Source organism: Mustela erminea, chromosome 8 (assembly GCF_009829155.1).
Source record: "Mustela erminea isolate mMusErm1 chromosome 8, mMusErm1.Pri, whole genome shotgun sequence".
In the NCBI taxonomy this organism is placed as follows: domain Eukaryota; kingdom Metazoa; phylum Chordata; class Mammalia; order Carnivora; family Mustelidae; genus Mustela; species Mustela erminea.
Window position 1 is genome coordinate 39,645,208 of NC_045621.1, and position 19,954 is coordinate 39,665,161.

Genomic DNA, 19,954 nt, shown 5'->3' on the forward strand with positions numbered 1-19,954 from the left:
TTGTTGCCGAGGACTTCTCGGTTCCTGTGGAGATCTGTCCTGGTTGCCCGGAGGCCTAGCTTTGAACTTCCCTTTGGTACATGCTTCTGCTCCAGACTGGCCTAGGTCCAGATCCCATTCTCTCTTTGCCACCAGCTACAAGTCGTGGAAACTTACAGAGCAGACCCTGGGCGGGTCCACCTGGATTCTGACCCTGACCCTTGCACTCAGCTGTGTGACTCTTAGTTTTCTGTGCCTCCGTTTCCTAAGATAATAAGCAGTAAAATGAGATAACATCTTCCTGAGATAATCATAAAATGGAGATAATGTGGGTCACTTGTCTGGCTTGGTCCATAGAGTGAGCAACTCTGATCTCGGGGTTTTAAGTTCGAACCCCATGTTATGATTACTTAAAAGTAAAATCTCTGGGTTACCTGGGTGGCTCAGTGGGTTAAGCCTCTGCCTTTGGCTCAGGTCATGATCTCAGGGTCCTGGGATCAAGCCCTGCGTCAGGCTAGCTGCTCAGCAGGGAGCCTGCTTCCCCACCCCCCCCACCCCTCTCTCTCAGCCTGCCTCTCTGCCTACTTGTGATCTCTGTCTGTCAAATAAACAAATAAAAATCCTTAAAAATAAAAAAAATCTTTTTTTAAGTAAAATCTTTAAAAAAAAAAAAAAGTAGAGATGATGTTCCTGAGATACTGTTGGTAAAATAGAGATAATCATAGTGCCTTTGCCATCAGGGTCCTGTTAGGTTAGTGTCTTGTACCCTTAAAATGCTTAGAACAGAGCCTAACACCAAACAGCAAATGCCTGTTAGCTGTGTGGCCAGAGATGCTGAGAAAGACCCCATTTCTGTCCTCACGGAAGAGCCATCTCTACAGGGCTACTGTGGGGCTGTGGGGGTCACCGATGGCTGTGGCCTGGAAAGCCTTCCCCTCATTTGCAATCCTGCAGTTGGGGCTAGACAGAGGGGAAGGGCTTGAAATGGAGGTGCAGGGGTGAAGATGAGGCCTCTCCTACCAGCCCCCAAGCCAAACGTTCAGCTACGGAGGGGTTGGGACCAGACTCCCTAACAGGGGATGCCTCGCAGGGTTTGTGAGGCGAGAAGGGAGGGAGATGGAGTTCCCCTTCCTAATCCAGGTCACTCAGAGAAGTGAGGCAGAATATTGCACAGTTTATGTAACGCATCCCCAGTTGGGCTGCTTTTAGCTTTTGCTATTATAAATAGCACTGCAATTAATTATCTGCATAAAATTTTTAAAAATCATTTTGGATTATTTCCTTCAGAATAATTTCTTAGAATGACTGAATGGAAGGGAAATCTTTTTTTTCTTTTTTTTTTGTGATACTTTTCTCTTTTTGATTAACATACTATTTTCTTAGAAAACTAATACTTGTTTGTTTTATAAAAATTTAGAGATTAACAAGTAAGGCCAGCAGAGGCATCAGTCATCCATGACCTGGTCATAACATTTTTCTATGTATCCTAAAGGGTGTGCGTTTTGATACAAACTGCCAGGTGATTTTCCAGAAAGGTTAAGCTAATTTAGGCTTTCCCCAGCAGGAACAATAGTGCATTGTCATTGCATCTCACCAAATGAAGAGTTTGTGGGTTTTATTTAATCTTCGTTTTTATGATAGGTTGAAAATGGCGTTTTATTATTGTTTTGACTTATATTTGTTTTACTGTTTGTGGGCTTGATCAGCTCCCAAGACCTGTTTGGCATTTCTATAAAAAGGCCGATTCTATATACAATCACGAGGAACCCATAACACCTTCAGCACTACACCCACCAGCCACATTTGTAGCCAGAATTACTTTTTTTTCCTAGTGAGGTATAATTTACATACAGTAAAAAGCCCTTTTCTCCTTTTTTTTCCCCCCCAGTTATATCACCCCAGAAAAATCGCAACTTTCCCCTTCATACTCTTGCTCTCTCCTCTACCCTCCGCCCCATGGTAGCCTCTGATCTGTTTTCGGTTTCCATTGTTCTGCCTTTTCTGCAATGTCATACAGAGGGAGTCATGCAGTTGGTAGCTTTTTGAGTCTAGTTTCTTTTACTTAGCATCATGCCTGCAAGGTTTACCGTGTGGTTATGTGTATCAATGGTTACTCCCTTTTATTGTAGAGTAAGTGTTCCAGGATACTGTAGGTGGCCAACAGTTTGTTTATCTATTTACCAGTTGAAGGATATCTGGGTTGTTTCCAGCTTGGGGCAATTATAGAATGATGGTGCCATAAACACCTACAGGCGTTAATGTGATAGTTTTCATTTCACTGGGTAAATACCTAGAAGGAGGAGGGTTGCTAGATCGTATGCCAAATGTCTGTTTAACTTTATTTAAAAACTGCCAAACAAGGACACCTGGGTGGCTCAGTCAGTTGAGCTTCCAACTCTTGATTTCGGCTCAGGTCATGATCAGGCCATGAGCTCAAGCCCTGGGTCAGGCTCTGAACTGGGAAAAGTGCCTTGCTTAAAATTTCCTCTCCTCCTCTCCCTCTGCCCCTCCCCACATCCCTCCCTCTCAAAAAACAAAACAAAACAAAACAAAACAAAACAAAAACTGCCAAACTGTTTTCTAGGTAGGGCTGTACCACTCACCAACAATGTATGAGAGTTTTAGTTTCTTTACATGCTTACCAGCACTAGCTATTGTCAGGTTTTTGTTGGATTATTTTGTTTTATTTTTTAGTCATGTGAGTACATGTATAAAAGTATTTCATTGGGTTTTTTTTTTAATATTTTTATTTATTTGAGAGAGAGAGCGCATGAGAAGGGGGAGGGGTCAGAGGGAGAAGCAGACTCCCTGCTGAGCAGGGAGCCCAATGTGGGACTGGATCCTCGGACTCCAGGATCATGACCTGAGCCAAAGGCGGCAAAGGCAGTCACTTAACCAACTGAGCCATCTACGTGCCCCATTTGTTGGTGGTTTTAATTTGCATTTCCCTACTAACTAATGATGTTAAACAAACATGTTTTCATGGGCATATTTGCTGTCTGCGTATCTTTTTTAATGAAGTGCCTTTTCGTATCTTTCACCCATTTTTTACTTAGGTGGCTTAGTTTCTTATTACTAAATGTTGAGAGTTCTTATATTCTGGACCTAAACCCTCTCTCAGGTATGTGATTTACAAATATTTTATCCAGGTCTTTGGCTTGTCTTTGCATTCTCTTATTTCTTTACTCTCTCTGTGAAGAGCAGAAGCTGTAAATGTTGATGAAGTCTGGTGGATCGAATTTTTCTGTCAAGGATTTTGCTTTTGGTGCCCTAAGAAATGTCTGACTAACTCAGGATCATAAAGATTTTTCTCTGTCTCTTCTGGAAATTTTCTAGTTTTAGGATTTACATTTTAGTTCTTCCTTCCTTTAAGGATGCTTATTTCCTAGGCCCAGTTTTTTTTAACACAGTCCCAATAACTGAGACAGACATATAACTGAATACAGTTGGGATGGGTCCATCCTGAGAGCCTTGCCAGGCATGGTGCCCACCATGAACCATCTGGAAAGGAGGTGCAGCATTAGAAGCTGCCTCAGGAGTGGCTTTTAAACAGATATGAGGCTTGTTTGGCTTAAGATTTGGCATAAAAGTGAAGTTTGTATCTTCTTAAAGGAGGGTGCAGATGATAAGAGAAAAACCTCTGAACTTTCCAGATAAATCCTTTTGACTGCTGCACAAAGTTGGGTGGGTAAATGGTGCCAAGCACAGGACTTTGTCGATTACGTGCAAACACCCATGTCAATGAGTCACCCAATCATGCTTTAATCTCATAACTAAGAGGCTTTTAAAAATTATAGTCAACAAGACAGCTTGCTAGTTATGACTGCCATTGGAATTGGGTTTTCCCTAGAACAGCTGGAGTGTAATTTGGTGGGAAGAAAGCCTGTTATGGGTGAGAGGCCAAGGATTGCTTGCCTGGGAAGGATGTGCAGCTAACATTTGATAGAAATCTGTGAAACAACAAACCCCAGCCAAGCTAAGTAGAGGCCTGCCATCTTTCATCCATGGGAAAATACACTGCAGCAAAAGTATTCAGAAAACAACATCGATTATCAACTTCATGTCAGGTAAGACATGGCCCTGTCTCTAAGAAACACATGGTTCAGAGTGTGCTTCCTACTGGGTTATAGAATCTGGGAGAAGATTCCTGTTCTAGTGAAAGAGGGCAGTTGAGAGTCAGGGATGGCTTCTTCAAGGATGTTTGAGGGAGAGCAGCACACAGGTTTGATATATTCTTGGAGGAGCAGACCATGGCATGGCTGGTCATAGGAAGGGCTCACAGGAGCAGTGGGAGATACTATTGGAGATACAATGAAGGCCAGTCATGGAGGACCTTTTTCCCTCTGCCCTGAAATATGAGTGCTTTCTTGAATTCATCATATACCATTGAAGCATTTCACGTATGGGAACGATAGGATGGGATTTTCTTTTTAGAAGGCTCTCTCTGGCAGCTCTGTAGAGAATGAATTGGGAAGGGGTCAAGGTGGATCTCAGTCAAGCCAGTTAGATGGCTGCAGCTAGAGTCCACCTGAGACCCTCTGGGGTCCCAACCTGAGGTCACACAGCTGACAGAAGGCACAGATGAGGAAGATACCGAAGAGATGGAATCAGACCCCAGAAAGAGAGAGGGGGCATCTGGATACCCTGGCTTTCTGCCTGGGCATCCAGGCAGCTGGGGTGCCACCTAGGAGAACCCCCAGGAGAAGGAGGAGTAGGCATCAGTCGGGGCCTCTCTGAGTTTGAGGTGCTTTGGACCATCTGGTTAAAGGCGCTCACAGAACAGCCAGCCAAACAAGTCTGGTGTGCCTTTACTTCCCCTGTTCGAGGTAAGCAGAAGAAACATGCATGCCTTCCAAAGTCCAGTAAGAGGGCCTGGAAAAACAATAGGAAGCCTAGAAAGCGAGGCTAGGTGAGCACATATGGGCATTGGGGAGCTGTATGAGACTTCTGTCCCCCGACCCAGAGCCTAGATGCCACACAAGGGCTTCCCCTCAGCATGGAACTGGAAGAAAGCAGCCATCGTTAGCTCTCGTTGTCCCTCCCTCCCTCCCTCCCTCCTTACCTCTTTCTCTCTCTTCCCAGCTGAACCCTTCTCATTTGTTTAAAAAAAAAAAAAAAAAAAGTGAATTCACTCCCAGTCCCTTTGAAACGCAACATTGTCAGTGATAGATGAGGCAGTATTCTTTAACTTCAAAGAAGAGAAAGTGAGTGAGTGAATGCAGGCCAGGGGAGTTGAAAAGTCCAAGGGAACAGGAGACACATGGGGTGACCCCGCCATCAGGAAGGGTGCCCTTGATCCCACCCCTGCTGGTGCCATGCAAAGGCACAGACAATGGCACTTTCAGTAAATCATGAAGGATCCTGAATACCCGTTTTTGTCCATTTTCAATGGGCCTTGGGCATGTTGCTTAAGATATAGCCAGCCATTTGTGCTAGGTTCCCAGCTACTCAAAGGCTCAAAGTCAAGTGCTCTCTGGACTATATAATGGAGTCTTTGCATATGTGATTTTTGGGGGAGATTTTTTTTTTCAGATTTCCATAGCTAGTCATAGTAAGGATGACCTTGTGGGTGGTGTGGGCCAGTGTCGTCCATCTCCCGTCCAGCCTTTGAGTGATGCTGAGCTTTGTGGGGTATCCATGCAGCACCTAATTCAATCACACATCTGACCCCTGCCTCTGTCTGGCACCATCCCCGTCTCTGCGCTCAGTGTGCTGTCGGGGGGCCTCGGCACAAACCCCGGCTGTCCTCTGGAGGCCTTCAGTGCTAAACAGAGAGCTCTTGGCCATTTGGCCCGCTTTCAGAATTCTCGGCCCCCTGGTGAATCTGGCATGGGGAGTGGCTGCTTGTTCTCATGAGGGAGTATGCCTGAAGATGCCTGCTGGAAGCGCCTTTTAAAAGTCCCCAGTTGTTTCCACGGTGGAGTCTTGGGAAGCAAAGGGAAGCATGACCTGGGGTCATTTAAGGGCTGGCGTGGTCACTTCCTTAATCGTCTGTGACCGTTAAGAGGCTGATTTTCTATAAAGAGGCACAGAGGCTTCCTTGGCTTATTATTAATAATAACAAACAGCTAGAATTTATTGAGTGCCTGTCGCTTGCCAAGTGCTTTCACGTTACCTCATTTAATCCTTAAATCTTCTACCCATTTTTACAGACAAGGAGACTGAGATTTGGGATAGGGAATTTGTTAAAAGTCACATACTAGAAGCGGCAGAGTGAGAACAACAGAAGCTCTCCGTATTCTGCTTTGTTCTCTAGTTTCTCTTGTTGGTTGTCACTGTTTTCTATTCTCTTAGAAATGAAGCAAGTGGATCAAGTCATACTCTTAGGATGACTTGGAAGAGCAGTCTTAAAATACCGATTCCATTTCTACAACATCCTCAAAACAACCAAATTACAGAGCTGAAGAACAGAGCAGTGTTGCTGGGTGGTTGAGATGATGGGGGGAGAGAAGGCGGCGTGGTGAGGGGACAGTTCTCTATCCAGACGGTAGTGGCATTTCCACAGATCTACAGTGTGACCAAATGACACAGAACTAGGCGCGCCGGTGTCTGCTTTCTGGGCCTGATACCGTGTTCTAGCTACATAAGCTGTAACCTTTGGTGGAAATTCGGTGAAGAGGACACAGGACCTCTCTGCACTAGCTTTGCAGTCTCTCTAAATCTGTAATGATCTCAAAACAAAAAATGAGTTTTTCATTCACCTGGGAGGCACACCTGCACAGCACCCAGGAAAGGCTAGGTCTCAGCTCAGGGGCCGCCTCCTGTCAGAAAGCCATATGCGCCAGAGAGCTGCCGGTGGCCTGGGAAGGGGACATGGGCAGGAAGAGGGTCCAGGTATGAGCCTCTGTCACCTGTCTTTGGGAAAGGCTGAACTGGAAGTCAGGGCCTTGGGCTCCCATCTCACGGCTGCAGCTATGGGATGGGGGACAAGTTGCCCATGCCCACAGCCTCCATTCCCAGTAGGAATAGCCACAGCACCCACCTCTGAGGCTGTTAAGAGAATCCAGTGAGAGAACACATTAACATGCTTAGCACAGGACTTACTGAGTAAGCTCAGTAAATCCTGGCCATTTTTGTTACCATCACCACTACTATTTTACCCATTCCCAAGCTGTACCCTCCACTTCCGTCGTCAGACCAATCCCATTTGTATTCACAGAACAGTGCATGTTAATTTCTACTTCGCTGGTTGTGCTCATTTATCCCTTCTACAGTTACTTGGTGAGTGCCTGCTTCGCCAAAGACTGGTAGGTACTGGTTAGGTACTGGTAGGAACTGGTAGGCACAGTGATGAACACGACCAGAGTGGTCTGTGGCCTAGGAGGGCCAAAGGTCCTGTGTTCTTCCATTATGAGGGACTTCTCATTGGTGTTTTGCAAATCCTCTCTGAGGCCAGACTCAGCTCTGGCCTCATCCACTCCATGCAGGCCATTCTACCAGAGCCTTCTCTGAGCCCCAGGAGCCCTGGAGCCAGTGGGACAGTCATCTCTGCCACCTGAGACTGTCCTTTCTCCCCTGGGCCCCCATGTGCCTGGCACAGTTCCCAGCAACACCGGGACTGTGCTTGACAGGCACTTGCTCACAGAATTGTGAAATGGATGGCCAGAAGGAACCAAAGAGAGTATCTCTTCTGAGGCTTTCATCTTATAGAGGAAGTCATGGAGAGGGGCCCATGACTTAAATAACAGAAATTAGCTCTGTGAGTGCCCATCTGTTTTTTCAATAGCATAATAATAGGTCCTATATTAATCTTAGTTTGTGGTTGTTGTTACCTTGTTTTTCTCTCTTTGTTCCTGCTATCCGGTATTTTGACTAGCCGACTGGGGTGAGAAGCCCGTGGCTCTGCTTCTGGTCTTATTCCTGACAAGCTTTGTGCCAGAGCCTGTCAACCAGAGGACGGGTTCACTGAACTGGAAAAGCAGAGCCAGTCCATCTCTCTCCTTTCCTCGCTTGCTCTCCCTTGCATGGCCTTACCTGCCACGTCCATTGTCCACACAGCCCACGGACTCTGGAGGGCCCACCCATGCGTCTTCTTCTTCCAGGCCAGCTTTCCATCTGAAACTGGGCAGCTCCATCTGCTCGGCCTCTCAGTCCAGCTTCTTGATTTCAGTTCTGCCGAACAGAGGAGCGCACCTCCCCCGCAACTTGTTCTTTGGTGATGCCTTGGCCAGGAGGCCTTGGAAGACCAACCCTCAGAACACCATTTCCTGCCCTGTGTCTGTTAGGATCTAGAGGAGAGAAGTCAGTGATTTTCAGCCCCCTGCCGCATCCAGCACAGTGGCCCGCTGGTGAGAGAAGAAACAGCAGGCATGGCCCAGTGGGAATGGGAAAGGCATCCTGGAGTTGGGTAGGCTTGGGGTCCATTTCTGGGGGTGCCACCACCTGCTTGATACATTGCTGACTTCGGGGAGGCCTGAGCTTACAGTCCTTCACGTTTAAAAGAGGAGTACCAGGGCGCCTGGGTGGCCAAATGGGTTAAAGTCTCTGCCTTCAGCTCAGGTCATGATCCCAGGGTCCTGGGATCGAGCCCCGCATCAGGCTCTCTGCTCGGCATGGAGCCTGCTTCCTCCTCTCTCTGCCTACTTGTGATCTCTGTCTGTCAAATAAATAAATAAAATCTTTTTTAAAAAATAATATATAAATAAATAAATAAAAGAGGAGTGCCTGCACACGCGAAGCTCTTGGCAGCCTCTCCTGTTGCATATGGAAGCCGTATTTCTGCTAATTGTGGAGCCCCCCTCTCATCTAGAAACCCTTTAGTCAACAGAGGCTTGTGGGAAGCACAAGGAGTCATCAGTCGGGATTTCTCTATGGGAGCTTCCCATCTAGTGCGGACAGCATGATAGTTAAATACACAACCACAGACATGTTCCAGCTCGAGAAGAAATGAGAAGAATCTGGCCATGGTAGAAGCAATTTTCTCGTATCCGGACTGTCAGAAACCAGCCCTCTCCGTGCTGTAGCAGGTCGTTGTGGCCTCTTCCTCTCCCAGGTGGAGATTAGCAGACAAGTCGTTGCTGGGGCACAAGTGCTGGGCAGCCTCCGTCATGAGGCCCGTCTGCCAAGCTGGCAGGGCCCACACAGGGTATCACGGCCTCCCCACCTACCTCCTCTGTGGAGAGCGGCCTGAGGAGCCCGGTCCCCCAAGAAGAACCGTCAGGGTGGCCCTGTGATGGCAGGCCAGCAACCTCGAAGCCTCTCGTCCTCCTTCTGAGCACCCCCGGGGAGTCGCAGGTGCCGAGCACCGGCTTCCCAGATACTGCCCCCCGGGAAGGAAGGTGAACCCTACGACTGTGGAAATGCCTCAGGCTCAAGAGGGATCGCAGGTGGAGCCATCCAGTCCCAGCCAGCTTGTCCCAGCCTGCCATCGTTGTCCATCCAGTGTGATCTCAGTTCCTTAAGAGAACCAACCCCTGGTCTTGGGGCAACAGGAGCATTTGTTGCCTGAGGCAGGTGCTGTTCTCAGGTGGTTTTCCTCATTTAATTTTCACAAAAACCCTATGAAATTGGTATTGGTATTATTCCCCTTTTTCCAGGGGAAGAAACCAAGACAGAAACAGGTAAATAACTCCATGAGGGAATACAGCTAATAGGAAAAAAAAAGTCAGGAGTCAAATCCAGACAGCCTGAGAATGAGGCTGTGCTCTTTACTTCTGGACTGTGCGGCCAGTGCCCAGTGTCCAGTGTATGTGTGTGTGGTGGAGGGGGGTGGTTTGTAGGCCTACATTTTCACAAGGAGAATGTCCTCCGTCCTAATCTAGTAAAGCCCGAGTCCCAGCCTGGAGGGTCGCAGCAAAAGCATGAACTCTTAGATGTGCTAGAAAGAGAACTTGTCCAGTCTAATGGGCAGAAAGAGCAGTAGAGGACCCCCTAAGGTCCGTGCAGACTGGGAGAGCCTTGGACCGCCCCCCACCCCGAATCCCAGTCCACAGCCCCTAGCAAGAGTATACAAGAGCTAGAGGGAAAATAACAGTCTGCTTAATGAAAGCATTCCCCTAAGCTTCTTGTGAAACTTATTTTTATAACAGAAATGACACATGAATTTAACATCATGTGTCATTTCTTAAGTGATTTTCAACTGTGCGATTATCCAAGGATTCTCTGTTACCAAAGCTGACTTTTCAGTTAGCAAGGCAAACAGAAAGTCTGTCCGTTTTCCTTCCTACTGGATCCTGGCCCTTTCTAGCACCCTTCACCAACCTCCGTCCGTAGTTTTAGTCTTTGCATTTCATCTCAGGGGCAAACTTCTTCCTGTACTTTTCTTCAAACTTCACAAAACCCAGGTGTTTGGCTTTTACCAGAGTTAGGATGGTATCCATTAGATATGTTGTTTATAAATAAAAGGGCTAAGATACCAGTGTTTATCTTGGATGACAATAGGAACTGCAGGTACTTGCAGGATTGGGCCTCCAAAGTGTCCCTTCCAGATTATTCAGAACAATCCAGTAAGCCTTCTCAAATCAACAGGTGTTTTGTGACTAGATGGTGGTGCACCGTGATTCTTCTCCCAGGGGCTGCCCCTGAGTCCTCTGCTGCAGGCAATACCAGGTTGCAGGAACCAGGAACAATGGCACATTGGCTGCTCCAGGACCAGAAATGACCTTAGGATGTTGTCCTAGAATATGATGTCCAGACATTTGGCTCTGTCTGGGAGGAAGAAAGCAGAATTAATATGCAATCGAGTCATGAACTTTGACAGTTGCTCTTAGCTAAGACAGCCATAGGCAGGAGAGTTCTTCCCTGCCACTTCTCTTTCATTTAAACCGCCCAAAGAGGTGAGCACTGGTCCCCCTAAAATCTTCAGAGCTTCTCTTCTCCCAGATAGAGCAGGGATTATTATGGATCCTTTATTCCAGTAAACCTAGAAAGTATCTCACATTCATCCATAAAACAAATCTGTGGATGACCACAGAGGAATTCAGCTCCATTTTACAGGTGGAAAAGTTAAGGCCAGTAGGACCCCAGCACCACCCTGGAGTCTGGGAGAGAACGGAGACGAGGCCAGAGCTGCTGGCTCCCAGCTTGGGGTTATATAACTCCCCGACTCCTCAAGTCCCTGGAAACTGAGGCCAATTCCCTGGAAGATCATTCTGTTCTCTCCTGTTTTTTCAAGAAGAGAGCCAGCTTGATCACTGGCTCTGAGGATTGTACGAGAATGTCCCATTTTCTTTCTTCCATGAACTGAATGCCTACTGTCATGATCAGTGTTTAATCAGGTTGTATTTGAACCTGCCTGGATCTCACACTTCTTTGTATGTTTGGCTTATATTTTGACGACCCTTATTTTAGCTATACATACCCTCTTCTGTTTCCAAAAAGGATTTGGGAAGACTTATAACGAAGGAAATAAACAGTGAAATGAATACAATAGAAAGAAAGACCGAAAACTAGAACCACAGGAAGGAGGCAGAAGTAAAGTGACATCTGTAGGCGTGAGCATAGTTCCTGTGGCTAGGCAGCGTAGTCTCTGATTTTAATATCAGGAAAGCGGCAGTCCTGCTTGGGGGAAGGGATAGGGCCATGAGAATCATCCAGAATGCTCCAACTGTGAGTGGAATGAGCAGACAGGCTGCGTGCATGCTTGTTCACCGCGCCTTGTAGTCACTGTTGTCCTATTGCCCAGAAATCTGAGGAGCAAAAATGTGGCCCCGTGACCAGGTAAGGCCTTATCAGGAAAGCCCGAGCAGGGGAATCCTGTTCTGCTGATGCTGGTCTCACCCCATAGTAAAGGCAGAGGGGGTGTGAGGCAGTGGCCAGAAGAGCTCTCCTCACCCGGACTTGCTGGTGAGCCATGAAATAAGCCCCAGTGGAGGAGGCAGCATGACTGGCAGGCTGGAGAAGCCAGAACTCTCCTCTCCCGGGGGAGGCTTGTCCGTGGAAGCCAACTAAGCATGATGCGACAGGCCTGGGTTCCTCGCTCGAGAGCGGCCTTCCCGACGGGTCGCCCAGAGCTCTAGAGACCAACAAGTTTTTCTTCAGAGCAAGGAAAACCTCAGCATTGAAGAATCCTTGTCCTGTCATATTTAACCTTAATGAGAATAGAACGAGCCTCTGGAACAAGGTGCCGTGGAGTCAGGAGAAGTGGCCTTAAGTGAAAACACAGCTGTGGGGTTTAGAGACGCCCCTGCAGGGAGGCGTCACCCAGCGGGGCGGCCAGCCTCGCCATAGACTTTCCAACACTAATGAATCGGGAACTCCATGCTGAACAGGATTTAGTTTGACGGTCCCTGTGCCAGCAGATGGATGTATTTTTCTTGAAAGACCAGGGTGCCAGAAATCTCCATGATTACGTTACTGGAGCAAGGTTCTTTTTTGTGGTTTGGGAAGTCGAGCGTCAGGACTGCAAGATCCTCTCGCTCTTTCTCTCTCTTATTTTTTCCAGGTCAGAACCAGAGCTTGGGGTGGGGAGGAAAATCCTGCTGAATGAGCAAGTTCTTTCTTAAAAAGCTCTCTCCAAGTCCAAAAAGACTTCAGTGGACTTAGGAGAAGGAAACCTAATACATTTGCCGTAGAATCGTTGTGAACCAAGAGGAAGCCAAGTCCACAGCATCTTTGTCTTATAAAAGAAAGCAAAGAGGAGATGGAAAAAAAGAAACAATGCTCGGGAGATCCAAACCAAACAAGAAACACTGAAGAAGAAGAAAAAACTAAAGATCACCTCGGAGAACGTGAAGATTTCCTTCTAATACGATTTTTCAATGGCAAAACCAAGGCTCAGGTGGAGGTCCCTTCTGCGCGTCAAAAGTGTCATCAGTGGCATGCCTGAGATGTGGGAAGTGTGGGGGGGATTTGCCACTTTGGGCTGAAGGAAGAGTTGGACACCCCGGCAAGACGGGTGGACTGGAGAGGTGAGAGCTGACTGTGCGGCGGCCGCAGGCTTCCCAGGCTGCTCCTTGACCCGCGTTTGAACCTCGGTCCTAATAGCTAGCAGATTGAAGGAGGCTTGCAGGCCTCCTGGAGAACCCATGTTGGTTTGAACTAGAGTGATCCTGGCTACAGACCCGGCACTCTGCTTTGAGCAGAGTGCCCCCACCCCTGCGAGAGGGACTCGGAACCTGGCGCCCAGGTACCCACCTCGGGTACAAAGCAGCCTGCAAGGGCTGTCTGGGCCATGGTCAGAGACACACACCCCCCACCCCAGTTGTCCACTGGAGATCATTTCGATGCTATTGTGGATGAAGTTGGCAATTCATCAACATCGAAGGTCAGGCCAGGCGTTGTCAAAAGCACCCGAAGCTCAGAGCCGGTGTCCACCTCAGCCGATGGGGTTTAATGCCAAGTGGCCTGTGCGTGATGTACTCTAGGAACGTGGCTGTTTGGAACTGTATCTCTGAGCAGATTGAGACCTGATTCACTCACTGGCCAAGGGGAACTTCTGGCATGCCACCTTTAGCCCCATTTCCTTTCCTGACCCTTACTCTTTTTCCATTATTCTCATGAATGTAGTCTGGCCCGTCAGCTTCACTGGATTGGCATACAAAATAAGGTCACATGTCCTTGAAGAGTTACATTCGATGACTCCATGGACCCCTCTGCTGCTTAGCCCAGGGCATCCCCTCTCCGGCCTCGGTCCACCTGAGGGGGCTTCTGTGGTCTGGAACTCTTGTTGCTTACTTGCCACCTGCAAGAAACATGGCCCAGCTACCTGCCTGGCCATCCCCCTGCCCCAGAGCCCAGAGGGACTGAAGAAGGGCCGCTTGCAGGCCCGACAACCCCAACAGGCCTATAACCCACACTTCCACAGTGAATGTGGAAGGACTATTCTCTCCCAACAGTCCTGGCCCCTTCCACCCAGCCCAGCTCCTTGTCGCCCACTGGGGCCCAGTCTGGAGCAGGAGGGCTGCATCTAAAGAGGTCCCAGCAGGAGTCTCAGACTCTAGTTCCCCAGCACCTGCCCTCTTCTTGGTTCTAGCCTGAGCCCCTAAAAATAAAAGGCTCTTCCATTTCCTGCCCAAGGGAGATCAGCCTGGCCTTTGTCCAGAGGAAAGCCTTGCCTCTAACTAGATCCATCTTGCTGGTAGAGGCTGACAAAGTGACCTCCTTACTGCCTCTTGGGCCTCCTTCTCTTCTTGCCCGATTCCAGGAATGGGGTACAATTGGAAACTGTCCTCCCCGGGCAAAGGTTGACTAGCACCGCTGCCTCTGGAAAGGCGAAAGATGGACCTGGTGAAGTGTCACAGTGACAGTCGTTCTGAACTGAGCGACTCCACGGGTGGGGCCCAGTGGTCTTGATGTAACCGGAGGGCCTGGGTGCGTGCTTGCTGGGCCAGGCTCGTAGGACACAGTCAAGAACTATTCTTGAGTGAAAGACTGTCTGTGTCTATCTTCAGGGGTGCTGGCAAGATGGGAGCACATGGGCTTCTCATCTGGTGGCCATTCCTGAGGGCACAGAGGTGAGGCAGGATTCCTTCACCTCTGAAGTTAGAGGAGGCCAGACACCTCAGGGATGAGACTGGGGGACTACAGATCTGTCCAGCCAGGATCAGAGCGTGCTGAGGGGCGCAGAAACCTGCAGGGGGCGCCTCTGGCGTGTAGGAGATGACTGGGCAGCTGTTCTCTACTAGCCTGGTCAGCTCAGCGATGTGCACTGAGCACCTGTTGTGGGCAGTGCTGAGTGTTCTGCGTGTGGAGGGTACCCGGTGAAGGTGTCACCCCTCCGCCCCCCCGGGCCCTTGGACCACTGGGGAGGGAGGCCCTGCTTCCAGTTACCAGAGGAGAGAGTTGTGAAAGACCAACTTTCACAGAGAGAAGCTCAAAGAATGCGTGGGGTCTTGCTGGGGTAGACAGGAAGGGCCCTTCTAGAAACAGTCACAGCCTAAGGAAGGGCTGTAGGTATGAAAGTACAAGGTGTGATCCAAGCTCACACAGTGAGCTCCACCGTGAGGGTCAAGTGCTTGGGATTTTGCAGCAGGTGCAATGAGAGCGTGGGGGCACCCTTCCCTGTCAGACAGGCTTAGGTGTCTCCCTTAAGACTCCTGTCACCTGGGGCGCCTGGGTGGCTCAGTGGGTTAAAACCTCTGCCTTCGGCTTGGGTCATGATCTCAGGGTCCTGGGATCGAGCCCCACATCGGGCTCTCTGCTCAGCGGGGAGTCTGCTTCCCTTCCTCTCTCTCTGCCTGCCTCTCTGCCTACTTGTGATCTCTCTCTCTGTCAAATAAATAAAATCTTAAAAAAAAAAAAAAAAGACTCCTGTCACCTACCCTGAGGTCCTCCCTGGTTGGCACCCTCTCCTCAGTGCATGCCCCCCTCACCATCCCTCCATCACAGTCCATTTTTGTTCGTGTGGGGAGCCAACCCCCAGAGAACCCTGGCTGTTAGACTAGTTCTTATACCTGTGGCAAATAGCAGGAAGCCATCGGAGGTATTTAAAGAAGGAAGTGTCATCAGGCTTGTTTTAGAAAGATAACTCAGCTGCATTGTGGAGAGTGGCACCAAGAAGTGGGTAGACATGTTATGTGTCTGTGTCCTAGAGAGAGGATGTTACAGAAGAACAGTGGAGGTCTGGGTGGCCGACAAGGACCAGGCCTGGCTCCCCCAAGCATCCAGCTCGTTTTTCTGCGGGTCTCTAAAGGCTGTTTCTTCTGTGAATTGGGCTTCCTTCTCAGGCTGAGAGCAAGCTAGCTTCAACAGCTCTGGGCCCTCATGCCCAGAAGCACTCAGCAAACATCCCCTCACATCTCACGGGCTTCATTAGGTCCCTTGGCCTTGCCTGAACCAGTTCCTAGGCCAGGAGATGCCAGGGCCAGGCACTGATTGGCTTGGGTTCCTGATCAGTTACTGAGAGGTGTACAAGGTCACCTTAGAATGGCCAGGCCCAGCCTAGGACACTGGATCCGCTTCCCCCTGGATTCCATGGCCTGTGTGGGAGGGTAACTAGGTGAGTAAGTGTAGGGTGTCATTGGGAAGGAGGAAGGCCTGCGGGCTTGGCATCTCGGTCTGCTGCATGGACCAGTTGCACTCCTTCATTCATGTGTGGAACCTTGCACAAAGTAGGTACTTACCAACACCCCTGCACACCTGTAGTGATACACTTTGTGGATAAGCTTGTCTGGGAAACATCATGTTATCATCCTGGGTGAATTTCAGACCTCTCATGGGAGACCTTTTCATCCCAACCTCCCAATTCTCCATTCTGCTCCTATCTTGAGGACTGACTGCCCCATCTCCAAGGTCAGAGAGAACTTACTCTCTGACCACAGCCTCCAGTGCCCCCCACTCCCTCACTCAGTGACTCCCACAGTTCACAGTCCTTGACCTCAGGGACACTCAGGAGGCTGGTGTGGTCCAGTGGTTAGCAACATGGGTCACACTTCAGTCCTGCAACTGATTTGCTAATTTGGGCAAAAAGTACTTAGAATTGTCATGCCACAGGAGCATAACATGCTCAATAAATAGTAGCACCAAACAAGACATCTGTCACCCAGATCTTTCTGTTTTCTTCCAATCGGCCCCTTGCATTTTTATTTCTCGCCTGTTCCCCCTTAGAGTCTCTGGCCCATCTGTTGCCAATATCCTATCTCTACTCCCTTGCTCCATTATTCTTCCCTCAGACCTTCCTGGCAAATGCTCAGCTTTGGACCAACCTAACTTCCTTCATGCCAATGTCTAAGTTGCTAGAAAAAAAAAAAAAAACAACCAACATCTGGACAGATGGTTGCTATAGAAACTTCAGTTCCTGTGGCCTCAGCTGGACCGTTAGTGCTCTCTGGCAGCCCTCATGCTCTTCCCTGGTCAACGGTTTTTCCTGATCTCCAGAGAAACAGTTTCAAGCCTTCATCACTTTCCTCCAACCTCCTTTCCTTCCCTCACCAAACCCTCCATTCCTTGTGGATTATTTGACCTCCTAATTCTCAGAAAAGAACAAAAATCAGACTGGAACATTCCAAACCACCACCATCCCCCATCCTGCTCTCCCCCCCACACACACACCTCCGCCAAATCCACAGATACATCTGCATCCCTGCCCAGCCCTCCCCACTGCTACGGCGCAGGAAGGGTCATCCACTTCCGCGTTGGCGTCCTCTCGTTCCTCCGGTCATCTCAGCCACCTTGACTCTTCATTTACCTCCCTCTCTCTCGTGTCTTCGAGCCTGCCCTCTGTAGTGCTTCTTTTATATCCGCATTTAAACAGCCCGTTGTCCTACCACATGCTCTGCTTTAAGCCCCATCCTCTTGTCCGGTCCTGTTCCAATCCATTCATCTTGACTCTTCCCCCACCACCGTCTAATTTGCTAAAAGAACTACATAAACTCATGATCCCCACTTCCTTACCTTCTACTCATTTTTCACCCATCACGCCCTGCCCTCTGCTTCCCCCCCTCTCCTGTGAGTCCTTGTTGCTAACTCCAATGGACTCTTTTTGGTTTTGGATGCCAGTTCCTCTCTTACTTGACCTCTTAGAGGGATTGAATGCCGCTGACTGCTCCCTCCTTGAGATATGTTCTCCTCTTGGCTCCTGTAACAACAGAACTCAAAACTCCCTTGCCCCTCCTCCTTAACCTGCATTGCACTGCTCCAAAACCCAGCTGTGCTAGCAAAGACCTTGTTTTCCCTCTATATACTCTCTTGGGCGTGTTCTTGTCCACACCAGTGGCTTTAGTTACCATCTTACCATCCAGAGGCTTCCAAATTTTGCACCTCCAGATCACAGTCTTGCCTAAAAAATTCAGAATTGTTTATACAAGCTGCCTACTGTTCATCTGCATGACAATGCCTCTCAGACACCTTAAAATCAGCGCTCTCAAACTAAACTCAAGCTCTCCTTCCAAACCTGCTATTCCTCCTTGTCACGGTGAGTAGCAGCACCATCCATCCTGCTGCCCGAGGGAAAGCACCTTAAACATTGTCCTTGACCCCTCCCCGGCAGTCTTCCTGTCCAGACCATCGCTGAGTCCTCTAGTTCCAGTGAGGTGCAAAGAGCGTGGGTTTTAGCTGAAATTCTAATTGTGGTTTGGACAAATTACTTAACCTTTCTTAGCCTCAAGTTCCTCCACTGTAAAAAGGAAATCATAATACCTACTTCAAATGGTTGTGGTCAGGGTAAAGGAGAGCCTTTACTTGGTAGGCTTTCAATAAATACGAGTTCTCCATTCAGTACATAGGAGTGCTCATCTGTCCCGTCCCCTCCGGGCACCTCCCCAGTCACCTACATGTTGAGTTGATATTTATACAGTTTCTTGACCTCAAGAATGAAATTTCCCTTAATTCCTTCATGACTAAGGTCTGTGGCTCATAGCTCCTTAGATTTATCCTAAAGAATTTGGAAAATGCAAAGAAAGGAGAGGAACACTGTTGCCATCGATCCCTCCAGTCTTTCTTCTAGGTGGTCCCTGTTCCGTTTTACATAGTTTTCTTGGTATATAATCACATATGCATCCTGCTTTTTTCCAACTAATTCAGATATTCTCCCAGATCAATCAAAATCCTTCAGAAACAGTTGAATGGCTGCTACCCTGCGTAGGATTGTGTCATAGTTTACCTGGCCACCTGCACTGCTGGGCTTTTCGAGTCTTTCCAGTAAATGATACTGAAGTGAACAGTTTCACAGAAAAACTTTAGCTCTTACATTTATGATAATTTTTCTAAGCCATAAATTCATAAATTGCATAAAGCTTATAAATCCTGAGCTAAAAGATTTGGAAATTTCTAAGTGGAGCAGTCTTTGAAATGGACTCAGTGAATATAGGCCTGGCCTCAGCCACAAAGGGAGAGGTCAAGAGAAAATGGTATAGTTAATAGATTTTTTAAAAAAAACAATGATTTTCGATTTTGCTGAAAGAGGGTTGGGAAGGCCCAAGCAGGGCTCTGTAGGGAAAACATGCCTTTGACTTGAAGTTCCTGGCTTCATGGTGGTGAAGAAGGGCTTGTTTCTGTTTTTGTATTTTCATCTGGGTCAGTAAGAGGACAAGCCATTCCTACAAGCTCTTTTCCCTCTCAGGAAGGGAAAACCCGTCCAGCCTCTAATGATGCAGATCTGTGTTAACAGCCTTGCAGTTAAAAAAAAAAAAAAAAAAAAAAAAAGTTAGAATAATGTATCCTAATGTGCAGTTAATTTTAGTTAAAATTTCCCTGGCAATTTAAAAACCTGGTTAATCTGTAAATCTAATAATTGGCTCTAGGTTTAGAAATGTTAAAGCTGCCCTCACCACCTCAGCTCTAGCAGAACTCACACAATTTCCCTGAATTCTGCACTCACCTGAGCACGCCCTTCTGGAATCCAGAAAGCAACAAGACCTCATTACCAGATCTGGTTCCTGATCTCCCCTAATCAAAGAAAGTTACTGAGTGCCTCAAAGCTAACGCATCCAAAACCAAACTTTCGGCTTTCTAGCCACCTCTAGATTCAGTCTTCCCACTCAGCCATGGAACCTACCTGATTGTCCAAATCAAGAACTTGAACTGTCTTGGATTTCTTCTTTTCCCATCTCACCACTCCCTAACATAGAATCCCTCGGCATATCCTGTTGACTCTACTTCTAAAACTTTACTTCTTTTTTTTTTTTCAAGTTTTTATTTAAAATTCTAGTTAGGGGCGCCTGGGTGGCACAGTCGGTTTGGGTGTCCGACTTTTATTTTCGGCTCAGGTCGTGACTTTTTCCTCATTTCAGCGGCCAGAATGAAGAGCACATGCTGCCTCGACTTCATTATTTCTCTCTTCTCTCTTCCCGCAGCTGAAACTTGCTTTCACTCTGGATCACGAGACTGGACTGCCTCAAGGATGTCACATCTACGAGTACCGCGACAGCAACAAGTAAGCCACTGGGTGGGGAAGAAAGGAGCTTCCCCTCACCCTGTCCCATAGAGGGGGCAGCGCCTGTGGGTTCTGTCACAGCGGGCTTCTCTGACAAAGGCTTGTCAGGAAGGGACTCACACTTTGAGGGGGCTCTCCTGGAAAAGAGCTGGCACAGAACTATTTCTCCTGTCAAATCTCTTGGGCTCCTAAATGTAGGACTTGAAGTACTTGTGTGGGAGGTAT

At 48.2% G+C, this 19,954-nt stretch overlaps 1 protein-coding gene across 5 annotated transcripts in view; it reads left to right on the forward strand.

Moving 5' to 3' along the window:
• The window catches only part of DIS3L2 (DIS3 like 3'-5' exoribonuclease 2), a 365,245-nt gene that overhangs the window by 306,741 nt on the left and 38,550 nt on the right, over window positions 1–19,954 (forward strand). For all 5 annotated transcript variants that reach the window (XM_032355174.1, XM_032355177.1, XM_032355175.1 and 2 more), the window contains one exon: window positions 19,650–19,729. In XM_032355174.1, coding sequence (XP_032211065.1) covers window positions 19,650–19,729 — 80 coding nt within the window. The remainder of the gene's footprint in view (window positions 1–19,649; window positions 19,730–19,954) is intronic.